The sequence below is a fragment of the Arvicola amphibius genome, chromosome X (genome assembly GCF_903992535.2).
Source record: "Arvicola amphibius chromosome X, mArvAmp1.2, whole genome shotgun sequence".
Classification (NCBI taxonomy): Eukaryota; Metazoa; Chordata; class Mammalia; order Rodentia; family Cricetidae; genus Arvicola; species Arvicola amphibius.
The window spans coordinates 57,288,609-57,309,116 of NC_052065.1; the positions used below are offsets into that span (position 1 = coordinate 57,288,609).

The 20,508-nt window shown below is 48.4% G+C and overlaps 1 protein-coding gene and 1 pseudogene across 2 annotated transcripts in view; both read left to right on the forward strand.

The window, feature by feature from the left end:
* Window positions 1-9,269, forward strand: part of Stard8 (StAR related lipid transfer domain containing 8) — a 76,118-nt gene extending 66,849 nt beyond the window's left edge. For both annotated transcript variants that reach the window (XM_038317171.1, XM_038317172.1), the window contains 11 exons: window positions 308-371; window positions 1,534-2,930; window positions 3,523-3,696; window positions 4,474-4,633; window positions 5,103-5,301; window positions 5,685-5,895; window positions 6,157-6,271; window positions 7,227-7,451; window positions 8,334-8,551; window positions 8,657-8,833; window positions 9,003-9,269. In XM_038317171.1, the coding sequence (XP_038173099.1) occupies window positions 308-371; window positions 1,534-2,930; window positions 3,523-3,696; window positions 4,474-4,633; window positions 5,103-5,301; window positions 5,685-5,895; window positions 6,157-6,271; window positions 7,227-7,451; window positions 8,334-8,551; window positions 8,657-8,833; window positions 9,003-9,120 (3,058 nt within the window). In that variant the 3' untranslated portion in view covers window positions 9,121-9,269. The remainder of the gene's footprint in view (window positions 1-307; window positions 372-1,533; window positions 2,931-3,522; window positions 3,697-4,473; window positions 4,634-5,102; window positions 5,302-5,684; window positions 5,896-6,156; window positions 6,272-7,226; window positions 7,452-8,333; window positions 8,552-8,656; window positions 8,834-9,002) is intronic.
* LOC119804281 lies at window positions 9,241-11,801 on the forward strand (annotated as a pseudogene).
* Window positions 11,802-20,508: the final 8,707 nt, after the last annotated feature.

Genomic DNA, 20,508 nt, shown 5'->3' on the forward strand with positions numbered 1-20,508 from the left:
TATCCTCAGAATGCCCCCTCTGCTTTCCAGGAAGCCTTCTTTGACTGTACTGCATCTCTTCCTGAAAGTTACGGGTCTCATCCTCTGTGTGTCTCTGTGCTTTCCGCATGCTCTTTTCTCAAACTGATCCCACCTGCAGTAGTTTGTTTCTATATCCATCAGTACCTGGAGGACAGTGCTTTAATCTCGCCAGCACCATGCTTTAGACCATGGGAAATGGTGGATGGCATCTTGAAAGTGTCTCGGTAGGCTATGCCAACCTCTGGGGAGTTGGGAACCTTGGGTGAACACCTACTTTGTGTTGCAGGAGGCTGATGACCTTGAACAATTGTGCTTCGATGAAGCTCGAGGTTCATTTTCAATGCAAACAGGTGAATCCCGGCAAGGGGCGAGGTCTGTGGTCTCCCAGCACTTGAGAAAATCCTAGAACATGCATTTGTGAACAAGCTCCCTTATCCAAGGAGTTCAGGGTCTCTAGCATGGGGGGTGGAGATGCAGAGATTTCCTATACTGCAGGCCCTATGAGCTCAGTTAGGGTTTTGAGGAGCTTCCCCTATAGGACCATGTGGGAACAAGTACCCTGGCTCATACCTGACCCCACCCCCTACTCAAACCACCACTCCCTTCCGTTGTTTGTCAATCACATGACACAGTGATAGCATTCTTTAGAGAAATGCACTCACTTAAGAAGAAAACCACTACTGTTCTGTTTGTCATGGCTAAAATTCCTTGAATGGGAGAAGAGACTGGACAATGTGGCAGAAAGATCATGGCCTCTATGGTCTTAGAAGTCAGGGTTACCACAGCCTTACCACCTAAGATCTTACTTCCTTGGTCCATAGCCTCATTTTCTCCATCACTACAGTTAAGGGACTGGATTCATACCTGTTTAAAGCCTTTCCAACTTGTCCATTTCTTATAGAAGCCATAAGGCCTCTATCTGTACGTGGCCTTAAAAGTAAGCCTCGTGGCTTCATTGTTTCCTGGGGACAAGTCCTGTTGGTGTCCTCTGGAGCTTTCCCCACCAGAGGCCTGCAGTCAGGTAGGATAGCCACACTGACAGATCACTGGCCTGGGGGCATTTCTGTCACTGAGTACTAAGTGCCCTGTGTGCGTCTCAGTTTCCTCACCTTGCCAAGGAGAAAATGGATCAGAAAATCTAAAATCCTCTCCAGTTCTTAGAGAGCGTTATTTTAATCTAAGACTACAACCTATAAATATTTAAGAATCTCTGCCACTGACATAGCCATGACAGTACATGATGCTGGGCAAATAGCTTCTGATTTGTGGGATTTCCTGTCTGTGAAATGGCGGTAGCGGGTTAGATAACCATTATCATACATCTAGACTGGCTGTGAGTCCTGGTTTCCTACAACACCCCCAGAGCCAGCTTTCCATTCGCAGGCCAGGCCCTCTCCCAGAAAGCAAAGCTCTTCACCCTGCTCCACCCTAAAGCATTTGGAAGCAGAGTAAGGCACAAGCTGGTACTTGTCTGTCGGGCTTCTGTGACCCCTCTCTATGATGCCTCCCCAGGATGAAGACTCTGAAGAGGAAGAACAATGCACCATCAGCAGCCACTGGGCCTTTGAGCAGGAAAGCAAGTGTGGGTCTCCCATGGGCTCTTCTGCCCTGCTGGCCCCACCAAGCCCTAGCCTTCTGGGGACCTCGAGCTGTGAAAGTGTCCTCACTGAGCTTAGTGCTGCCTCCCTGCCAGCCATCTCTGTGAGCCTCTCACCAGAGTCAGCAGACCTGGCCTTGCTAGATCGTGTCGCCATCCCAAGTAACCAGCCCTTCCTTAGTCCCACCCAGGGCCAGGAGGCTGCTCAAGACAAAGTAAAGAAGCATTATTCTCGAAGCTTCCTCAAGCACCTTGAATCTCTAAGGAGGAAGGAAAAGGGTGACAATCGGCAAACAGAGCCTGAGCAACGCCTGGCCACTTCAGAAAAGGCCACCAAGGCTTCTTCTTTCCGCAGTTGCCGTGGCTTTCTCTCAGCTGGATTTTACAGGGCCAAGAACAGGGCCACTACTTCAGCCCGGGGCAGAGAAGGTGAGACGCAGAAGGCCTGGGAGGCTTGGCCCATAGCCACATTCCGGCATCCTCAGCCTGTTCGCCGGCATGACTGCCTGGTGCATGTGCCCGGAGACCATAAACCAGGCACATTCCCTCGTTCTCTGTCCATTGAAAGTCTTTGTCCAGATGATGGCCATCACCTGGCAGATTGGAAGCCAGGTAGGTGCTGGGGCTATGAAGGGCGCCGGGGCTCCTGTGGTTCCACAGGCAGCCATGCCAGCACTTACGACAACTTGCCTGAGCTGTACCCAGCTGAGCCTTTCCAGGCCGAGGCTGAGGCTGGAGATGAGGAGGGCGAAGGCAGTTATGCCCATCTAGATGACATCCTGGAGCACGTGTGGGGGCTGCAGCAACGGGTAGAGCTCTGGTCTCAGACCATGTACCCGGACCTGAGGCCTGGAGATAAGGAAGAGGAAGAGGAGGAAGAGGAAGAAGCTGCTTCATCCATTGAAATTGCCACAGCTGAGGTGGAAGGCCAGGATGAAGATCTAGCCCAGGCAGAGTCTCAAGTCCTCAGAGAGTTTCCACCCCAAGCTAAGGAGGAAGTCCCACTGATAATACTGGCTCAGGCCCCTGCTGTGGTAGAGCCATTGGTACAGGCCGAGGCTACGGCTCCAGCCCAGGCCCAGGACCATGAGCAAGAAGCAAACTTGGCTGCTGAGCCTGCTTCTGCCTCCAGCCTGTCTGTGGAAGAAGGACACTCCATTTCTGACACTGCTGTTTCCTCCAGCGAACTTGACAGCAGTGGCAACTCCATGAATGAGGTAGAAGCTGCAGAAGCCCAAGCAGGACTCCAAGCATCAGTGCCCCGTGAGCGACGTGATTCAGGTGTTGGGGCCTCACTTACCAGACCGTGCAGGTGGGAGTTTGGGGTAAAGATGGGGGTGGAGTCCCTTCTCAGTCTCTGCCTTCTATCTGTCCTTTCCTAGTCATAAAGCCCAGGGGAAAGTTCGGTGGGGGGGCGTGGTCAGGAGATCATTTCCAGACAGCCTGTCCCAAGAGAAAAGGAGACAGAGCTTAAGAATGTGGAGCCCTGAATGCTCAGTACAGGATCTAACCGTAGTGTGGCCTTGAGGAAATGCTGCCTCTTCTGGCCTTGCTCTCCTCATCTTAGCAACAGGGGTGTTAAAGATGACCTCTTTGCCTCAGTTTTGATGAAGAATGTTTCTTGCCACAGTAGCCTTAGAACAGGTAGAAACCAGTACTGCCTTTTGGGGACTAAATGGGTCTGAGCTTGGTGCCATCCTCCATGAGAGCTTCTTGAACCCTTGATGACCTAAAAGCTGAAAGCAAACTTTTGCCATCCCAAGGCCCCGTAGTAGTACTCAATGTGTCTCCACCTCCCTGTACTTCCTTTCCTTGGGGATAGATAAAAAGGAGCCAAAAGGACATGCCTTTTCTAAGGGTTAGCAAAACTGTGTCTCTGATGCTCTTTGCCCCTCTCACCTCAGGAAACTCCGCTGGCACAGCTTCCAGAACTCCCACCGCCCCAGCCTCAACTCAGAGTCGCTGGAGATCAACCGGCAGTTTGCGGGCCAGATCAACCTGCTTCACAAGGGCTCGCTGCTGCGGCTCACTGGCTTCATGGAGAAGTACACTGTGCCCCACAAACAGGCCTGGGTCTGGTGAGTGTCTCCTGAGCCATGCAGAACAGAAGCTATGGACTTTCCTAGGCTCTATGTCCTGGGATCACAGCCCAGAGGCAGGATATACAGGCAGGCTGAGCCCACAGGCCAGTGGAATGATACTGTTCCAGGAGGCTGAAAGGGTCGTGTAAGGATAGATGTGGTCTGGAAATCCCCAGGTCTTCCAGCTGTCCTTTCTCCATCCCAGCCTCCGTGCCACCATCAGTGAGATTGTCCTAAAGTACACTTTGGTGGTCGTGTATTGAGTAAATAAGCAGCCTCATGGCTTCCCAGTGTCAATTCCTTTCTCTCATGATCCTCTCATGTCCTGGGGTGGCCCCGTCCTTCTGGCTCTTTTGTCAGCCTTTCCCAAGCAGGGTCATGATCGCCTGTGGGACTCGTCGCTCTTCTCTTGAGTGTTTTTTGCCTCTGCACTTGCTGTCCTCTGCCTTTGCCTTATTGCTTCCGTGGGACACCACTCTGTCCTGCAGGAGTCGGCTGACTTACCACCTCCTCTAGGAAGGCCTTTCTGACCTAGTAGGTGTATTTTCCTTTCCTAGCGGCTCTTCCTCTAAGTTCAAGACCTACCGCTGGCCACATGAATTATCGATGAGGGCACCTTTGTTCCTGTGGCTTCTGCAGGCTGAGGCTAAAGCAGATGCTCACTGAATGTGGCTTCCGAGGACATACTGTGTTTGCTACTCCTCTCATTTCTAGATGATTGATAGCCTTCAAACCGAGATCTCCCTTCCTGATCGCTTGTTAACCCCCAAACAGGTCAGTGCCCAAGTTTATGAAAAGGAATAAGACCCCAGACTACCGGGGGCACCATGTATTTGGAGTACCACCCCTCATTCATGTGCAGCGCACCGGCCAGCCTCTGCCCCAAAGCATCCAGCAAGCCATGCGCTACCTACGGAGCCAGTGCCTAGATCAGGTAAGTAGTCCTCAGGAAGCCTGCAAAGAAGTGGCGTTGGGAGGTGACAAGGCCCCAGGCTGACTGTTCTGCCCTCCCTCTTGGGTTGGACTACTCTCCAGAAACCTTTCCTTCCCTCGCAAGGCTCAGCAGGGATGATGCCAAAGCTCCCTTCCTTTCTTTATGGCTGGAGCCTTTTGCCCACTTTTGGGGCAGCTTCTTCCTGCCCCCGGCTTTGCAGTCCCCCTACTCTCAGGACCTGCCTTAGCCTAAGGCCACCTGTTCATTCTCATCCCCATGACAGCTATCTTTCTCTTTGGCACCAGGCTGTAAACAACTTTCTCTCTGGACTTGCTGAGCCCATCGGGAAGCCTGCCAGGCTCCCTGGTCTCCAAGATGGCCTATGTTCCTGCCACCCCAGTCCTGGGCTGCCCTCACAGTCTCCCTTCTCCTCTGCATATCACGTTATTCCTTCCTCTCAATGGGTCAGGTGGGCATCTTCCGCAAGTCTGGGGTCAAGTCCAGGATCCAGAGCCTGCGCCAAATGAATGAGACCTCCCCTGACAACGTCTGTTATGAGGGCCAGTCGGCCTATGATGTGGCTGACCTACTGAAGCAGTATTTCCGGGATCTGCCTGAGCCCATTTTCACCAGCAAGCTCACCACCACTTTCCTGCAGATCTATCAGCGTAAGTCCCCTGTACCCCTCCTTATCAATCTGCCATGCACTCAGCCTGCCTGATCCTGAGGGCTTGTGGGAAGCAAACCTGGAAGCTGGCCACATAAGCTCATGGGAACATTCACTCTCTGAATTTGAAAAGATGCTTGGAGAAGGGACCACATTCTACTCTCCCTCAAACCCATTTTTGGTAGGGTAGACTGAGGCCCTGAGGAAAGGACCTTCCAAAAAGCTGCCCTGAATATCAGAGCAGTGCTTGAGCTAGCCGCCAGAGCCCATCCTGACCCTTTTCTTTGGAGACTGTCGGGCCTTGTACATTCTGGAAAACAAGAAGCTTGCTGCTGGTGCTTCTGGAGAAATAAAGAAGGCCCTTCTGCCCTTCCTGTCCTGCAGTCCTTCCCAAAGAACAGTGGTTGGCAGCAGCACAAGCTGCCACCTTGCTGCTCCCCGATGAAAACCGAGAAGTGCTACAGACCCTGCTCTACTTCCTAAGTGACATCGCCTCTGCCGAGGAAAACCAGATGACAGCTGGCAACCTAGCAGTGTGCCTGGCACCCTCCATCTTCCACCTCAATGTCTCCAAGAAGGACAGCCCTTCTCCCAGGTGAGCCGGGTAGCGCATGCAGAGGCCAGTCCCAAATTTGGCTTCCCAGGACGTTCAGCCTAGGGGAGCTATTAATGCTACCCCCACCCTTGTACCAAGGGGTTTTAGCCTTCCACACTGTGAAGCATGCCATTTCTAAAGGGCACCAGGTGACTTTATGGTCAAGACTGGCAAGCTGGCTTCCCAAGAACTAAGAGGCAGCTCTCACTCATCTTGTCTGGCACCTTGGTACCATCCTGCTCTTTGCCTTTCTCCCTCCAGGATCAAAAGCAAACGCAGCCTGGTTGGTCGGCCAGGCCCCAGGGACTTGAGTGAGAACATGGCTGCCACCCAGGGCCTGTCACACATGATCAGTGACTGCAAGAAACTTTTCCAGGTGAGTCTGGCAAGGCCATGGCACCTGATTGTGAGAATTATCAGCCCTCACCTTTGGACCCTGTATCAGGTTCTTAACCTGTGGGTTGCAACCCCTCTGGCAAACCTCTGTCTCCAAAAATATTTGCATTACGATTCATAACAGTAGCAAAATTGCAGTTGCGAAGTAGCAACGAAAATAATTTTGTGGTTGGGGGTCACCACAGCAGGAGGAACTGTATTAAAGAGTTGCATCACATCATTAGGAAGGTTGAGAGCCACTGCCCTACAGGAACAGAACTGATAGAATGAATGTGTGTGGGCATGTGTGTGTGCATGCGCGTGTGTGCATGTGGCTTATTAGAATGGCTTACAGGCTGTGGTCGGACTAGTCCAACAATGGCTGCCTCCCAGTAGAAAGGTCATAGTAGTTGTTCAGTCCGTGAGGCTCATCTTTGATCTCTGCTGGAATCCTAAAATAGGTTCTAATACCAGGGAAGGGATGCCTCAGCAGCAGGAGTGATAAACTTGCCAGCAAGAGTGAGGGCAAGCAGTGTAAAAGCAAAAGGCTTTCTAACATGTCCTTTCATGTGGGCTGCCACCAGAAGGTGTGGCCCAGATTTAGGGTGGGTGTTCTGGCCTCAAATGGCCTCAATTTAGGGTGGGTCTTCCCACCTCAAAGGATCTAGTAAAGAAAATCCTCCACAAGTGTGCCCAGCTGCTTGATTTTTAGTTGATTCCAGTTTTAGTCAACTTGACAAGCAAGATCAGCCATCACAGCCTCCAAGTCAGGCAGAGGCCCAGCTTGTCACATGCTGCTAGGCTCTAATTCATGACCCTTCTTAATCAGTTTCTTATCTGTCCCACTGCAGGGCCATTGCCGTGACTCTCTACTGTCTTCTTAACACTGACACTTGAGGGGTGCTCTGCTCTCCACAGCACCCACTCAGTGTGTCTATGTGTGTGTGCCCTTCCAGGTGCCCCAGGATATGGTGGTGCAACTGTGTGGTTCATATAGTGCAGCTGAACTCAGCCCCCCCGGACCAGCTCTGGCTGAGCTCAGGCAGGCACAGGCTGCTGGGGTGAGTCTCAGCCTCTACATGGAAGAGAGTGTGCAGGAGCTGCTTCGGGATGCTGCAGAACGCTTCAAGGGTTGGACCAATGTGCCAGGGCCCCAGCACACAGAGCTGGCTTGTAGGAAGGTGAGCACCCCACTCTTCATCTTGTTGTAGGCTGGGAGAGAGTCCTGGGTCTGCCCCAGAGAGTTGCTCTGTCAACCTTACCAGGCCTGTGCCTGGTACTTGGAAGATGGCAGCCAGCTGCACAAGTGTCTGAAGGAGCCAGAAACCATATGAGGCCAGTGCATCCCTCTGTGGACACCTTCCTGAGTTCTCTTCCACGGTTCTACTTCAGACTCACCGCCACCACGATAGCTCCCTGAAATGCCTGGGTTTCCTTTGGCCCCGAACAGGCAAAGCCCCTTGTGATACCTCCACTCTCTGTTTCTGTTTGTGCTGTCCTGCTATCTGGACTGACTTACCCCCAAGTAAGACCTCTCCCAGGCCACATTTAGTCATGGTCAGAGCTGGAGGTGGCTCCTAACAGTGCCCCTCTGTTAGTAGCCTTGCTGTTTCCGGGATGTTAATCTTGAATGGCATTTTGAGCCAGGTATTTTCTGTGATAGAATGATCATGACTGACTTTCACCATGGGCTTAAGATAGAGAGCTGGCAAAGAATATGGCACATGCAAAATCCTTTGATGGCAAATCCATTCAGGATAATCACCCCCTCTTTTCCTGCATCCAGAAATGTCACATGTTGTTCCCATTATCATAGGCCCAGTAAGCATCTAAATGCGTGGGATCCATCGTTGCCTTTTGCTCTAGAGCAGGCTGAAGAGCAGATATGTGAGAAGGACAGAGAAACAGGGGTGTCTGCCTGTTTATCTGAATCTAGAGCTTGTCATCAGAGAGGCCTAGTAGCTAGGGAGTTCTAGGCTCGTTAGCCTGAGGCCTGGCCTGGCATGAATTTGGAGTGCCCTCCCCTTGCCAGTGTTCCTAACCTCATCCCTTTTGGCTTGTAGGCACCAGACGGGCACCCCCTGAGGATGTGGAAGGCATCCACAGAAGTGGCTGCCCCTCCAGCTGTGGTTCTGCATCGTGTGCTGAGGGAGCGGGCCCTGTGGGATGAGGACCTACTGCGGGCCCAGGTGCTGGAAGCCCTGATGCCAGGGGTGGAGCTGTACCACTATGTCACTGACAGCATGGCACCCCATCCTTGCCGTGACTTTGTGGTGCTCAGGTGAGGGGCTACTGTTACCACCCTGCTGTGCTTCGGGGACCAGAAAGGTGGGGCAGGAGCCAGCAGCAAGGATCTGAACATGGGGTCTGGCTGTCCGTGTTCCAGGATGTGGCGCTCAGACCTGCCTCGTGGTGGATGCCTCCTTGTCTCCCAGTCCCTGGATCCTGAGCAACCCGTGCCAGAGTCTGGAGTGCGGGCCCTCATGCTTACTTCCCAGTACCTCATGGAGCCCTGTGGCCTTGGCCGCTCTCGCCTCACTCATATCTGTCGTGCTGACCTCAGGTACCAGACTTGGGCTGCTTGCCTCACACTCTTGGCCCTGAGTCCATCCCTTGCCTCTGCCCTATGTCAGTGAGCCCCATTGTGGAAGAGAGTTCCTTTCTTCTTTCTCCCTGACAAAGGCCCCAGTGGAAACCCAATTTCTCATATCTGCCTACCTCTTCCTCCCCAGGGGCCGTTCTCCTGACTGGTACAACAAAGTCTTTGGGCACTTGTGTGCCATGGAAGTGGCAAAGATCCGGGACTCTTTCCCCACACTTCAGGCAGCTGGCCCTGAAACCAAGTTGTGAGCCTTAGACTGGTGTTGCCTAGGCCTCTGCTACCAAAGAAACGAATGGGAAGAAGAACGGAGACAGCCCTAGGGACAGAGCCAGGCTCAGGTGGCCAGCTGCCTGTCAGATTACATCCTAATGCTAGTCTGCACATGCACAAGGGAACAGAGTGTATCTCCACCCACCTTCACCCCCATACTGCATTCTGTTCTCACAAAAGAAGAGAATCTTCTTAGTGGCAAGAAGACCGCTGCTGCCCACCTGACCAAGGAGATATACCCTACTGTATCTCGATCTCCAGCAGCTGACAAGGGGAAGAAGGTGGAGAGCATTGTGCAGCCTGGGCTCTCTGCATACCAAGAAGCCAAGCCATCTTGCTTGCTGCTAGGGTTCTTTTGAGTTTGGATATGAGGTTCTGATACTGCCTTTGGGGCCAACATTGACCCTGAATACAGGTCTGGAGCAATGGCTGGGGTACAGCACAGGAAAGCACCAATGATCACAATCCATTTTATTTCTGTAAACATGATGCTGACTTTTATGAGGCAGGTTGAGGATGGCCCTATGGGCTCATACTAGGTAGGTAACATGACGAATTGGGATAGCTTGGGATATAAGGGTGGAGAACCTTTCTTTCTCAATCCCCAAGACACCAATTAACCATACTCCCTTGCTTTGGTCCACACTTGCTTTGTTACTCCCTAGAGTTGTGGGCAGCCATTGGCCACTCATGGCCATAGCTACAGGTAAATTAGGTCATTCCCACGACACAGGCCAGGCCAAAGCTGATAGTGGCAGCAAGATGTACAGATGTATCTTCATGCTTTTTGCCCATGGTGGGTGGTCTATAAAAACTATACTGACCTAAATCAAACACCCTGAACAAACACACAGGGCTTCCCTTAGCCACCCAGGCCCTGATTCCAGCCCAATCTATCCCACCCAGTGGCTATGTTTGTTCTGATAGAAATCTAGCAACCATTCGGAGGACAAGTGGTGCTTTCTTTGTCTTTGGCTAAGTAAACTGGATTGTGGTGGGTTTCAGCTATCATTGTAATGTTTATCTTGTTTTTCTCTGTACCTATAAATACTGTACAGCCAGAATATATATGTGTATATGTATATATATACATATGTATATATCAATACATATACACACATATCTGCATGCACACACAACAACTCCCTCTTGAGTACATTATAATCCCTGGGTGGGAGCAGGATCTGGAGGGCCTGGGCTACGACACTTCTGTTCCAATGAGAGAGGAGATGTGAAGAGCAGGCCACAGCAGTTCCCTCTGCAGAACAATAAAGCATGACTGGAGATGCGCACAGCCTCTGTGGATGTCTTTTTGCTGAGACAATGGGCTGGGCCTGGGGTTGCAACCATACCCATAGGTCACAGATTGTGAGCATTTTCCTTGCATTCTGCTGATACCAACACATGGTGTCAGGACTTGGGATAACACCACGGGAGAAAGGGAAAACCTCTTGTCTTGGGAAGAGGATTGGGAAGGCAGGCAGGCTTCTGGAGAAGCCCAGGCTCAGACACAAACTTCAAATTCCTATGCCTAGGCCAGGGTCCTGGATTTGAGTACCAGCCTGCACCATGACCTCAGGAGTCCATAATATCTCTAAAGAGGAGTGTTCCGGGCTCAGGTCTCCTTTCCACTCCTATGCAGCTCGGGCAAAGCAAAAGCAGATGGGATGCAGTCCTCAGAGGCTTGGGAAGGGGTCCTGTGCCACATACGTAACACTTTAAAAGAGGGCTGGGTGCCTTGAGGCTGCAAAGCATTGGGGTGTCTAAGCCACATTCTGTTTGAATTTCCCAAAGGAAAGACCTTGCATTTGCCATTTTGTTGTGGCCATAAAACTTTTAAGCTGTGGGCTATGGGCCTGGACCCTCAGAGCTGCTGTCATTTGGGGCACTCTGTGGGGGGGGGCTCTTTTCCACCCTACTTCTGCTACTAGCAGGGGATGCCAAAAAATCAAAGGTGCCCAGGGCTGCTGCTGAGGGTCCAGGAGACGGTGGGATTAGTCTAAGAGGTTGTTTCAAGATTAAGGGGCATGCAGTTGTTTCAGGGGTGAAGCCTCAGGACTGGGATTTTCATGGCCTGAATGCTGGTAGACAAAGAAGAGTGTGTTGGTTTCCTTAAGACCGATGGGAGTTTTGTAGTTCATGGTATTCCATATGTAGTAGAAGTTTTTCTCCAGCTTCCAAATTTGATCCTCCCTGAGTCAATATCACTTCAAAAGGAAAAATGAAAGCAAGATATGTGAATTCCATTCAAATCAATAGAAGTGCTCAGATTACTCTTTCCTCTCCAAATGAAATCTTCAGGTCCACCTTCTTAATTTTATCTTTTATTTATTTATTTATTTATTTTGTTTTTTTTTTTTTCAAGACAGGGTTTCTCTGTTTATCAACCCTCGATGTCCTGGAACTCATTCTGTAGACCAGGCTGACACTGAACTCTCAGAGATCTGCCTGCCTCTGCCTCCCGAGTGCTGGGATCAAAGGTGTGCACCACCATACCCGGCCAGCCTTCATACTTTATTAGGACTGAATCATAGGGCTGGACAGACTCTCTGATGAAGCCAATAGTTATGATGATGGTTTTTCATTATTGATATTTGTACTTCTGCCAAAAGTGGTCAACACAAGTAATCCTGACATGAGACAGGAGACAGAGCGGTGAACGTTTATGTTCAATTCCAACATGAATTTCTGGGTTCTAAGTTCAAGACAAGACTCTTCCCAAACCTGGCAAATCTAGAAACATTAGCAGCAGAAGTAAAACAGGCAAGTGGGGGCAATCCAAAAGGAAGTAGTCAGGGTCACATCTGCCATCGTAGAAACAAGACAACACCGTGTGGCATCCAAGTTTTGATGCAAAATGGTGTGGAGCAACTATGGTAAACCAAGTCATCCCTAGAGTTGACGCTATACAACTGTTGTCTATGTGAACTTCTTAACACATGTCCTATACATGGCACACAAGAAAATCCGGCTTTTATCCTCCCTCTCTATGAGATCAATACTGATGTCACTGAAATAACATTACCAAAATATATGAAGTACTACTTACTATACATTGTGTATATTAAAAAACTGTCAATCTAGAAAGGAAAATAAAGCTAACTTCTAAGGACAGGTCTAAAGAAATTAGTCGTGCATCTTAGACATATGAGCAAGGCAAGGGAATTTTGCAAGCACCATAATGTGCTTAGGCTAGTCAGTGGGAGCTATGACATCATTCAAGGAGAGAATCTGATGAGATGGCCAATCAGTATGTAGCCTATTCCTGAGATAAATGCTTGTTAAATGGCACACCACTGTGTAGGCTTCGGAGTCCTGTAGCATTTACATTTACCCAGGAGTACTATTAGCTGGCATACGAAAGTCCTGCTGCCTGTCAGAATTCATCTTCATCAGAGCTCCAGTAGGGATCTCTGAATCATGCTTTGTCACACAGCTGGCTCCCTGAGTGTTCAGGTGGGAGTTCTTTGACCCGCATCACAACCAGCCACAACCAAAACAGACCAGGGTCCCCATCAAGTCTTCTCTATAACCTTCTTCATTGTCTTCTCTTTCTGTGTATAAAAGCATGTCTTTGGTCTTTCCTCATCAGTGAAACATGGGACTTTGGAAGTAAGGCAGGCAGGCAGAAAAATCAGTCAGCCTCTGGCTTTTGTGGGCACAAGAAGGTAGCTTTGGGCTGGGAGGCAGCATAAACAGGAATGGATTTCCAGAACACAGTGTGCCTTATCAGGCCATGAGACAGATAAGGAGGAGAAGGCAGGCTCCTGGAAGGACCAGACAATCCACCAGCACTCTCTATGTGGCCTCTGATGCCCCGAGCTGGCTGCCAGGGTAGAGGGAGTCCCAGGCAGGCCCTGATGCTTCAGCAGAGCAGGGGTGGTGAAAAACCTGGGAGCTCGGGTGCAGTTTCACATCGACACCCCTCCCTCTGTGGCTTGAGGCCTTCTTTGTGGGTAGTCATGGGCCAAGTAACCCAGCTAGCTGTGGTCCAGCTGCTTAGCCAGTCAGTCTCACGCCCAAGTGTGGGCTTCCAGAGACGCTCATATTTACTAGGCACCCACGCTTTTGATAGGACCTGTGACCACAGGGAGCACTGAAGCTAAGAACGTGCATTTCTGGCAAGCTCCAGACTGGTGCCAGGCTGCTGGCTCTCCCGTGCTCCTTTGGTGCCCTCTGATCCAAGAGTCCTGGAGGTTCATGCTAATGGCACTAGTTCCTATGAAAGTGAATCTAAAGGTGGTGACTGAACTCCCTCTCAGGCCCATGCGCAGCCTCTTAGGGCCAGCGGTGGGAGATGGAAACCTCCACATCGTCACCCAGTTCTAGACACGTGACTTATTATCTAACCCTCAGAGCCTGTGAACTCTCCTCTGCACACGGAGAGGACACGGCCACATGCACAGGTCATAGCGGTCAGCTGCTCACCCAGCGCCCACCAGTGTTCTGTCCCTTGCTGTCGGTTTGTCCTCCTGATGCTACCTCAGGTCTTCCTTTGTTACTCGGCTTAGGTTGTGAGCTGAACTGTAGCGGGAAGGACTTTAGAAGAGGAGGAATGGGTGCCTGTTCTGGGTCCCCTAGTGTCGCCCCAAACTGTATCACCCTTCACCCACCCACCCTCCTTGGGTGGTCTTCATTGACAGTCGTTTTACCAAGTTCATTCATTCCCTTCTAGGAAAACTGCATGAGCTTTCAAGTAAAATTCTTCTAGGATTCTGGCAGGTAGCCTGGGAGGGTAAGTGCTGGCAAGGGACCAGACTGCCAGAGAGGGCATTTCCACCAAGGGGGACAGAGCTTACGCCTTTCCCAGCTCTCATGCCTAGGTGGGAACATGGGTGCAGAGCCTTAGAGCCACAGCTTTGAGGGTTCTCGGGGAATCTAGACATCCAGTCGTTGACATGAAATCTACCTGTTAGTAAATGGTTCAGTGAGCTAGATGAGAAATTCAAGTTCAGGGTAACAGCTAGTCATTCACGCAAGCATGCTTGCACGGAGGCATGCACGCCCCCCAGGTTGCATACTCAGTTGCTGGACCACTGTTGCAAAATGGCGTGGCTGACACAAAAAAGAGGACTTGCTTCCTGGGCTGCCCCTGCAGCTGCCCCCGTGATAGAAGCAGCTGGAGTAAGCAGGGCTCTGAGAGCTGGGCTGCTGAGTGGAGAGGAAGCTGCAGCCTGGAGCCAGCTAGGCTTGGTATAGTCCACAAGAGGGCAGTGGTACTCCACGGGGAATGCGGCCCACAGGAGCCAGGAAGCTGCTGGAAGTAAAGCCCACCCTCCAGTTACTGCCTCCTAGACATTTCAGGGTTCTCTGGTCTCTAGGCCTTACCCTTCCCAACTTGATCCCAACCTTGTTCCTTCCCCCTTCCCACTCAGTTCTCCCCAAGCCCTTAAAATAAAGAGGCCTCCTTTCATGGGGGCCAGTAACTGCTCCAACAAATATTTACTGAGTGTTTAATATGTGACAGCCGCTATTGTCATGACCATGTATAGACCAGGGACCGATGAACCCTGTACTTGCTGAACAAGCATTCTACACGAGGAACAAATATAGTAAGTCATCAAAACAGTGAGTGCTTGAAAGTGACCAGTTCTTTGGCCAAGAGTAAAGCGTGAAAGAGGCAGGCAGCAGAGAGTGTATTGTGCTTCCACTGATTCATCCATCTGTCCATCCATCCATCCATCCATCCTTCATCCATCTACCCACCCATGCACTCAATCTTCCTCCCACCCCACCAGCCATCCATTAAACGATACAATAAACCATCTGTCTCTCCATCCATCCATCTACCTACCTGTGCTGGCTAGTTTTCTGTCAAATTGACACAAGCTAGAGGTATCTGAAAGGAGGTCACCTCGATTGAGAAAATTCCCTCATAATATCCAGCTGTAAGGCATTTTCTTAATTAGAGAGTTAATGGGGATAGCCCAGCACATTGTGCATTGTACCATCCCTGGTGGTGGTCCTGGGGAGTATAAGAAAGCAGGCCAAGCAAGTCATAATGAACAAATCAGTAAGCAGCACTCCTCTATGGCCTCTGCATCAACTTCTGCCTCCTGGTTCCTGACCAGTTTGAGCTACTTTCCTGACTTCTGTAATGTGCAGAAGCAGAAGCCAAATAAATCCTTTCCTCCCCGACTTGCTTTTTAGTCATGGTGTTTCAGCACAGCAATAGAAATCCTAAGACATTACCCATTCAATCATCGTCCATCTATCCATTCCTCTATCCATCCATCTATCCATTCCTCTATCCAACCATCCATCCATCCATCCATCCATCCACCCACACACCCACCAATTCAGTTGTTCATTTATCTACTCTGCTTTCTCTTCTACCCATTTCTACCTGCGCCACTTCTGCTTCAATCTGTTAGATGTTTAGAGCTGTCTCGGGCATTTCTGTCCTCTGACCATCATTTCCTCTTCTTTCTGCCAACTGACCACCAAGCTGCCATTTGGGACCGCACAATGTAGCCCTCCCTGCCCACCACATTCCTCTATTTCCTTTTCTTCTCTTCACTTGCCATGTAGTAGGCACAGGTGGAGGTAGGGTTTGTATTGAAGTCAGAGGATCCAGTGCTCAAGGCTCAGCTTGGTCACTTTATAGCTATGGGACTCTGGGAAAATTATCCTTTCAGTGACTCAGTTTCCCCAGACATTGGGGAAGTTTCACAAGTAAGCTAAACAGTGTGTTGTGTTTTTGCATAATGCTATCAGCCTGTCCACAGCTAACTATACGTTTAAATATATTTTTATATGTTAATTTGTGCCTATTATAGTTTTTTGACAAGGTCCTATATATCTTAGGTTTGCTTTGAACTGTGTATAAGATGACCTTTAATATCGGATTATTCTGCTTTCATCTTCCTGATGCTATGATTACAAACATATAGAATACTATACCTGGCTTTATGTGGTGCAGGGGATCAAACCCAGACTCTAGAGCACATTAGGCAAGCACTCTACCATCCAAATCCTAATGGAAATCAAGAGGTTACTGAATCTTAAGACCTCTTCAAACTTCACCCCTCTGGTAACACTCAGCTCAAACATGTCAACACCTTGAAGTCATCCTTTAAGCTTCAGAAAATGGGATTACTCCTTTCTCCGAATAACCATAGCAATCTTCATCTTTATCCAGGTCTCCACCTTCCTTGTGTCCTTATTCCCTCTTAGGATTCTTGAGGTACCAGTCATTTGATCACATATACTTAATCATATTAACATTTAACATTCGCTGGCATTCAATACATTCACATTGCAACTAATCTCTCTCTTTAGTTTCAAAACCTTTTCTTTCCTTTTTGTGTGAAAAAGTAAAAAAAAAATAAACAAACAAAAACAAACGAAAAATACACCCATGTCCTTTAAGCAATCACCATACATATCCTTTTCAATGGCAATCATTTAAGCACTTTCTATATCTAGGATTTGCCTGTTCTAGGTATTTCATATAAATCAATCAAACAATATTGTTTGATTACTTTTTTAAAGTTGGTTTCTTTTACTCTTTGTTCTTTGGGGGCCCGTCACCCAGCTCCCAAATAAATACACCTATGAATACCTAGCCTTAACTTGGTTTGTTTCCAGTCAGCTTTATCCACTCTACCTTTTCTCTGAGCTTTTATCCTTCTCTATATGTCTTTCTTCCCTTCTTATTCCATGTGAGGCTGCGTGGCTGCGTGGGTGGCCCCTGGCATCCTCATCTCCTTTTCCTTTTTTCACTCTTCCTCTTCTTCTTTTCTCCTATTTATTCTTTCTGCCAGGCAGCCCCGCCTATCCCTCTCCTGCCTACCTATTAGCTATTCAGCTCTTTTTTTTTTTTTTTGTTTTTTTGAGACAGGGTTTCTAGAGCCTGTCCTGGAACTAGCTCTTGTAGACCAGGCTGGCCGCTATTCAGCTCTTTACTAAACCAATCAAGTGTTTTAGGCAGGCAAAGTAACACAGCTTCACAGAGTTAAACAAATGCAACATAAAAGATGCAACACATGGTTGTAGCATTAGACAAATATATTCCACAGCAAAAACAAATATAGCACATCTTTAGCTAATATTCCACAGAAAATGTGAGATTGTTAGTCCTCTTTCACTGAGATTAATGTTTTTGTGCTCCACCCAAATGATAACATGTATTTATTTATGTATTAATTTATTTCTGCATTCTGTCTCTTTTTTGTGAATAATGCCACTATACACACTTGTGACCTGATATTTGAGTGTCTGCTTTAAGTTTTTAACCCAGAAGTAAAGATCTGTGTTAAAACACAAATAATCTGTGTTTAACAGTTTAAGTAACCACCAAGGTGTTTTCTGCAGTGGCTACACCATTTTACATTCTCAAATCTCCTATTTCTCCGCATTCCCCATTTTTATAGTCATCAGAGCAGGTATGAACTTGTACCTCCTTATGCTTTTGAGTGTCTTCTTAATGATTAATTATGTTGAACATGTTTTCATGTATTTGTTAGCTACTTGTGTATTTTAAGAAATGTCTATGCATGTCATTTGTCTAGTTTTGAATTGTGTTGTTTTGTTGAATTGTAAAATTTCCTCCTTTGTTCTAACCACTGTCTTTATTAGATATATAAAGCATAAATATGTTCCCAATTTGTAGGTTGTTAACCTATGTGATACTGTCCTTTAAAGCACCAAAATTTAAAAGTATAATGAACTCCAATTTATATTTCTTTTCCTTTGGTTGTTCATGCTTTCTAGTTTTAAATGTAAGAGGTTTTAAAATCAGAGCAAGTGTGCTGATAGGTACCTGTAATCCCAGCACTTCAGAGACCGAGGCAGGAAGACAGGTTTTTCTAGGTCAACCTGGGCTATGAAGAAGTCATCCTTTACGCTGGCCAAACTTCTTCCCTTCTGAGACAGAAGTCCCCGTCTCAGATGAAAAGAAAAAATTATTTACCAAATCGGAAATCATGGAAGATTTACTGTTGTTTTCTGCTGATATTTTATTTTTATTAGGTCCAAAGGAAACTCCAATTCTCAAACTCCTAAAGGCAGTCCAAATATCCAGAAAAGGGCTCAACTTAGACTGTAGAAGATTTCTGGTGGAACTTGTGAAGCCAGTTCTTCTCTGCCAAAAGGAGTCCTTTCCCTTATCACAACAACAAATGGCTGCCCTTGGTGCTTATTAGCATACCAAAGTGATGTTGACCTCTGGCTCCTTCAGTAGCACAAGTACCTGTTGGACATTTCCCAGTCCATGACAGCCCTTCCTACCTCGTCTCCTGCCCTAAACTCCCTGCAGCCCACAAGGTTCCCTTATAATCCCCACCCCTTCTCCCTCCCTCCCTCTACCCCTGCTTCTCTTCCTATGTTTTCTCTATTCTTTATCCTCCACAGCTCTCCCCTCTCTCACAGATAGCTGTGTTCACATCCAGTCTGTTGGCCATGTTCCATCTACTTCTTTCTCTCCCTGCTCTGGAATCTTCCAGATAGCTCTGGCTGTACTCTTCCTGAAATCCACAATAAAAACCTTCCCACAGAGTGGTCTATGCAACAGCGTGGTCCTGTCATCTGTTTACATAACTTTAAGTTCATTTCTTTTTTTTTTAGAATTTGGAGTGAGGTAGTAATTCTATTTCTTTTTCTGCCTGCGGTCACTGTATTCCTGAAACATTTGCTGAAGAAACACTTATGATTTATTAACACATCGAGTCTAGTTGGGTTTTACATGTGCTAGTCCCATTCTAGCTGTGTGGCCTCAACTGAAGCTTGCCACCTGTTTGAGTCTCTCTCCCTTCATCTGGAGAGAGGAGTGGCCAACAGTGTATCTCCCAGGATTGATGTGAGGATTCTGTAGTGCTTGAGAAACCCGGAAATGGCCCCCTCCGTCTTTTTTTGTTCACCATGAGCATACCAGCTCATTTCTTGTTTCTTGGAAAAACCCAGGAACAAACGCAAGGGACCACTAGCATGATGATTTCTTGTATTTCTGTCTGTGACTCCCTCCCTCCTGGAGTTAAGGGAGTAAGTTAGGCGTACAGGCTACATGCTGTCCCCTCCCTATGGGTTAGAGGGATTGTCAGCAGCGAAAAAGAGTTGTCTCCTCACAGAAACAAGCCTTTCAGGTTGAGCTGACGCTTCATTTAGACTTTGATGTGCCAGACTAAGGTGCTTTTCAGAGTAAATGCTGGAAGTCTGGAGGGCCAAGAGCGCTGTCAATTATCATCTTCCCAGCTCATGCACTACTGAACCTTTTTACAACTTGAAGGTTTTTTCAGTGAGATGCCCAGCAGATAAAGGCACTTTCCAGACAAGCCTGAAATCTTAGGTTGGCTCCCCCGCATGCAGTAAAAGTGGAAGGAGAGCACCGACTCCACAAAGCTGGCTTCCGACCTCTATGTGCCTCCAATAATGCACATGCAGACAAAGTAAGAATTAAAATGATTTTTTGAAAAAAAATGGACTTGATGGCTCGGATTGTTGGAAGTGTGTGTGTGTGTGAAGGAAGGAACCTAAACCAGCTGCTAGAGTTAGTTACCCTATTATATACCTGGTTATCTGTGTTTATTGTGAGTTATTCACAGTGTCCAAGATATCGAACAAGCCAAGATGTGTGTGTGAGGGGGAGGGTGAGAAAGAGGGAGGGGGAGAGAACTTTATTCAGCTCTAAAGAATAGAATTATGTCACTTTACAGGTAAAATAGATGGGACTAGAGATCCTAATATAAAGAAAACACTGCAGACTTGGGAAGACAGATGTCTCGTGTTTTCTTTGATATGAGAATCTAAATCATAAAAGGAATAGTGAAAATACAATGGATACTATTTGGGAGGAGGAAGGGAGGAAGAAGATCAGTGGGAAGGGGTGCGGACAGTAATGAGGGGTGATATGATCAGAGTACATGTATGAAAGTGTCACAATGAATCCCATGAGCTTTTACAATTAGCATAGGCTAAAAAAAACCTGGTGGTTCTAGAAAGGGGCAGTGATGTAGGCAAACGCATGGTACTTAGCAAGTGGGAAATACGAATGGAGATGAGTTGACTCTAAGCCTCATGCAGCCTTCCCTTCAACACTGCCTTCTCCGAGAGGCTTTCCCATCTCAGCTGCTGGTGCTGCTGCTGCAGCAGCAGCAGTCTCTATGTCTGGGAATTTAGGGGAGTAACTCTTATCCCTGTCTGAAAATTGGACTTGCTTGGAACTTCTTCCCTCTCTCTCTCCTTTCCTTCCTTCCTTCCTTCCTCCCCCTCCCCCTCCCTCCCTCCCTCCCTCCCTTCCTTCCTTCCTCCCTCTCTCCTTCCCTCCTTCCCCCTGTCCCTTCCTTTCTTCCTTCCTCTCTTCATTGCGTTTCTAAGACAAGACCTCAATATGCAGTTCAAGCTGGCCCTGAATGCAAGATGCTCCTGTT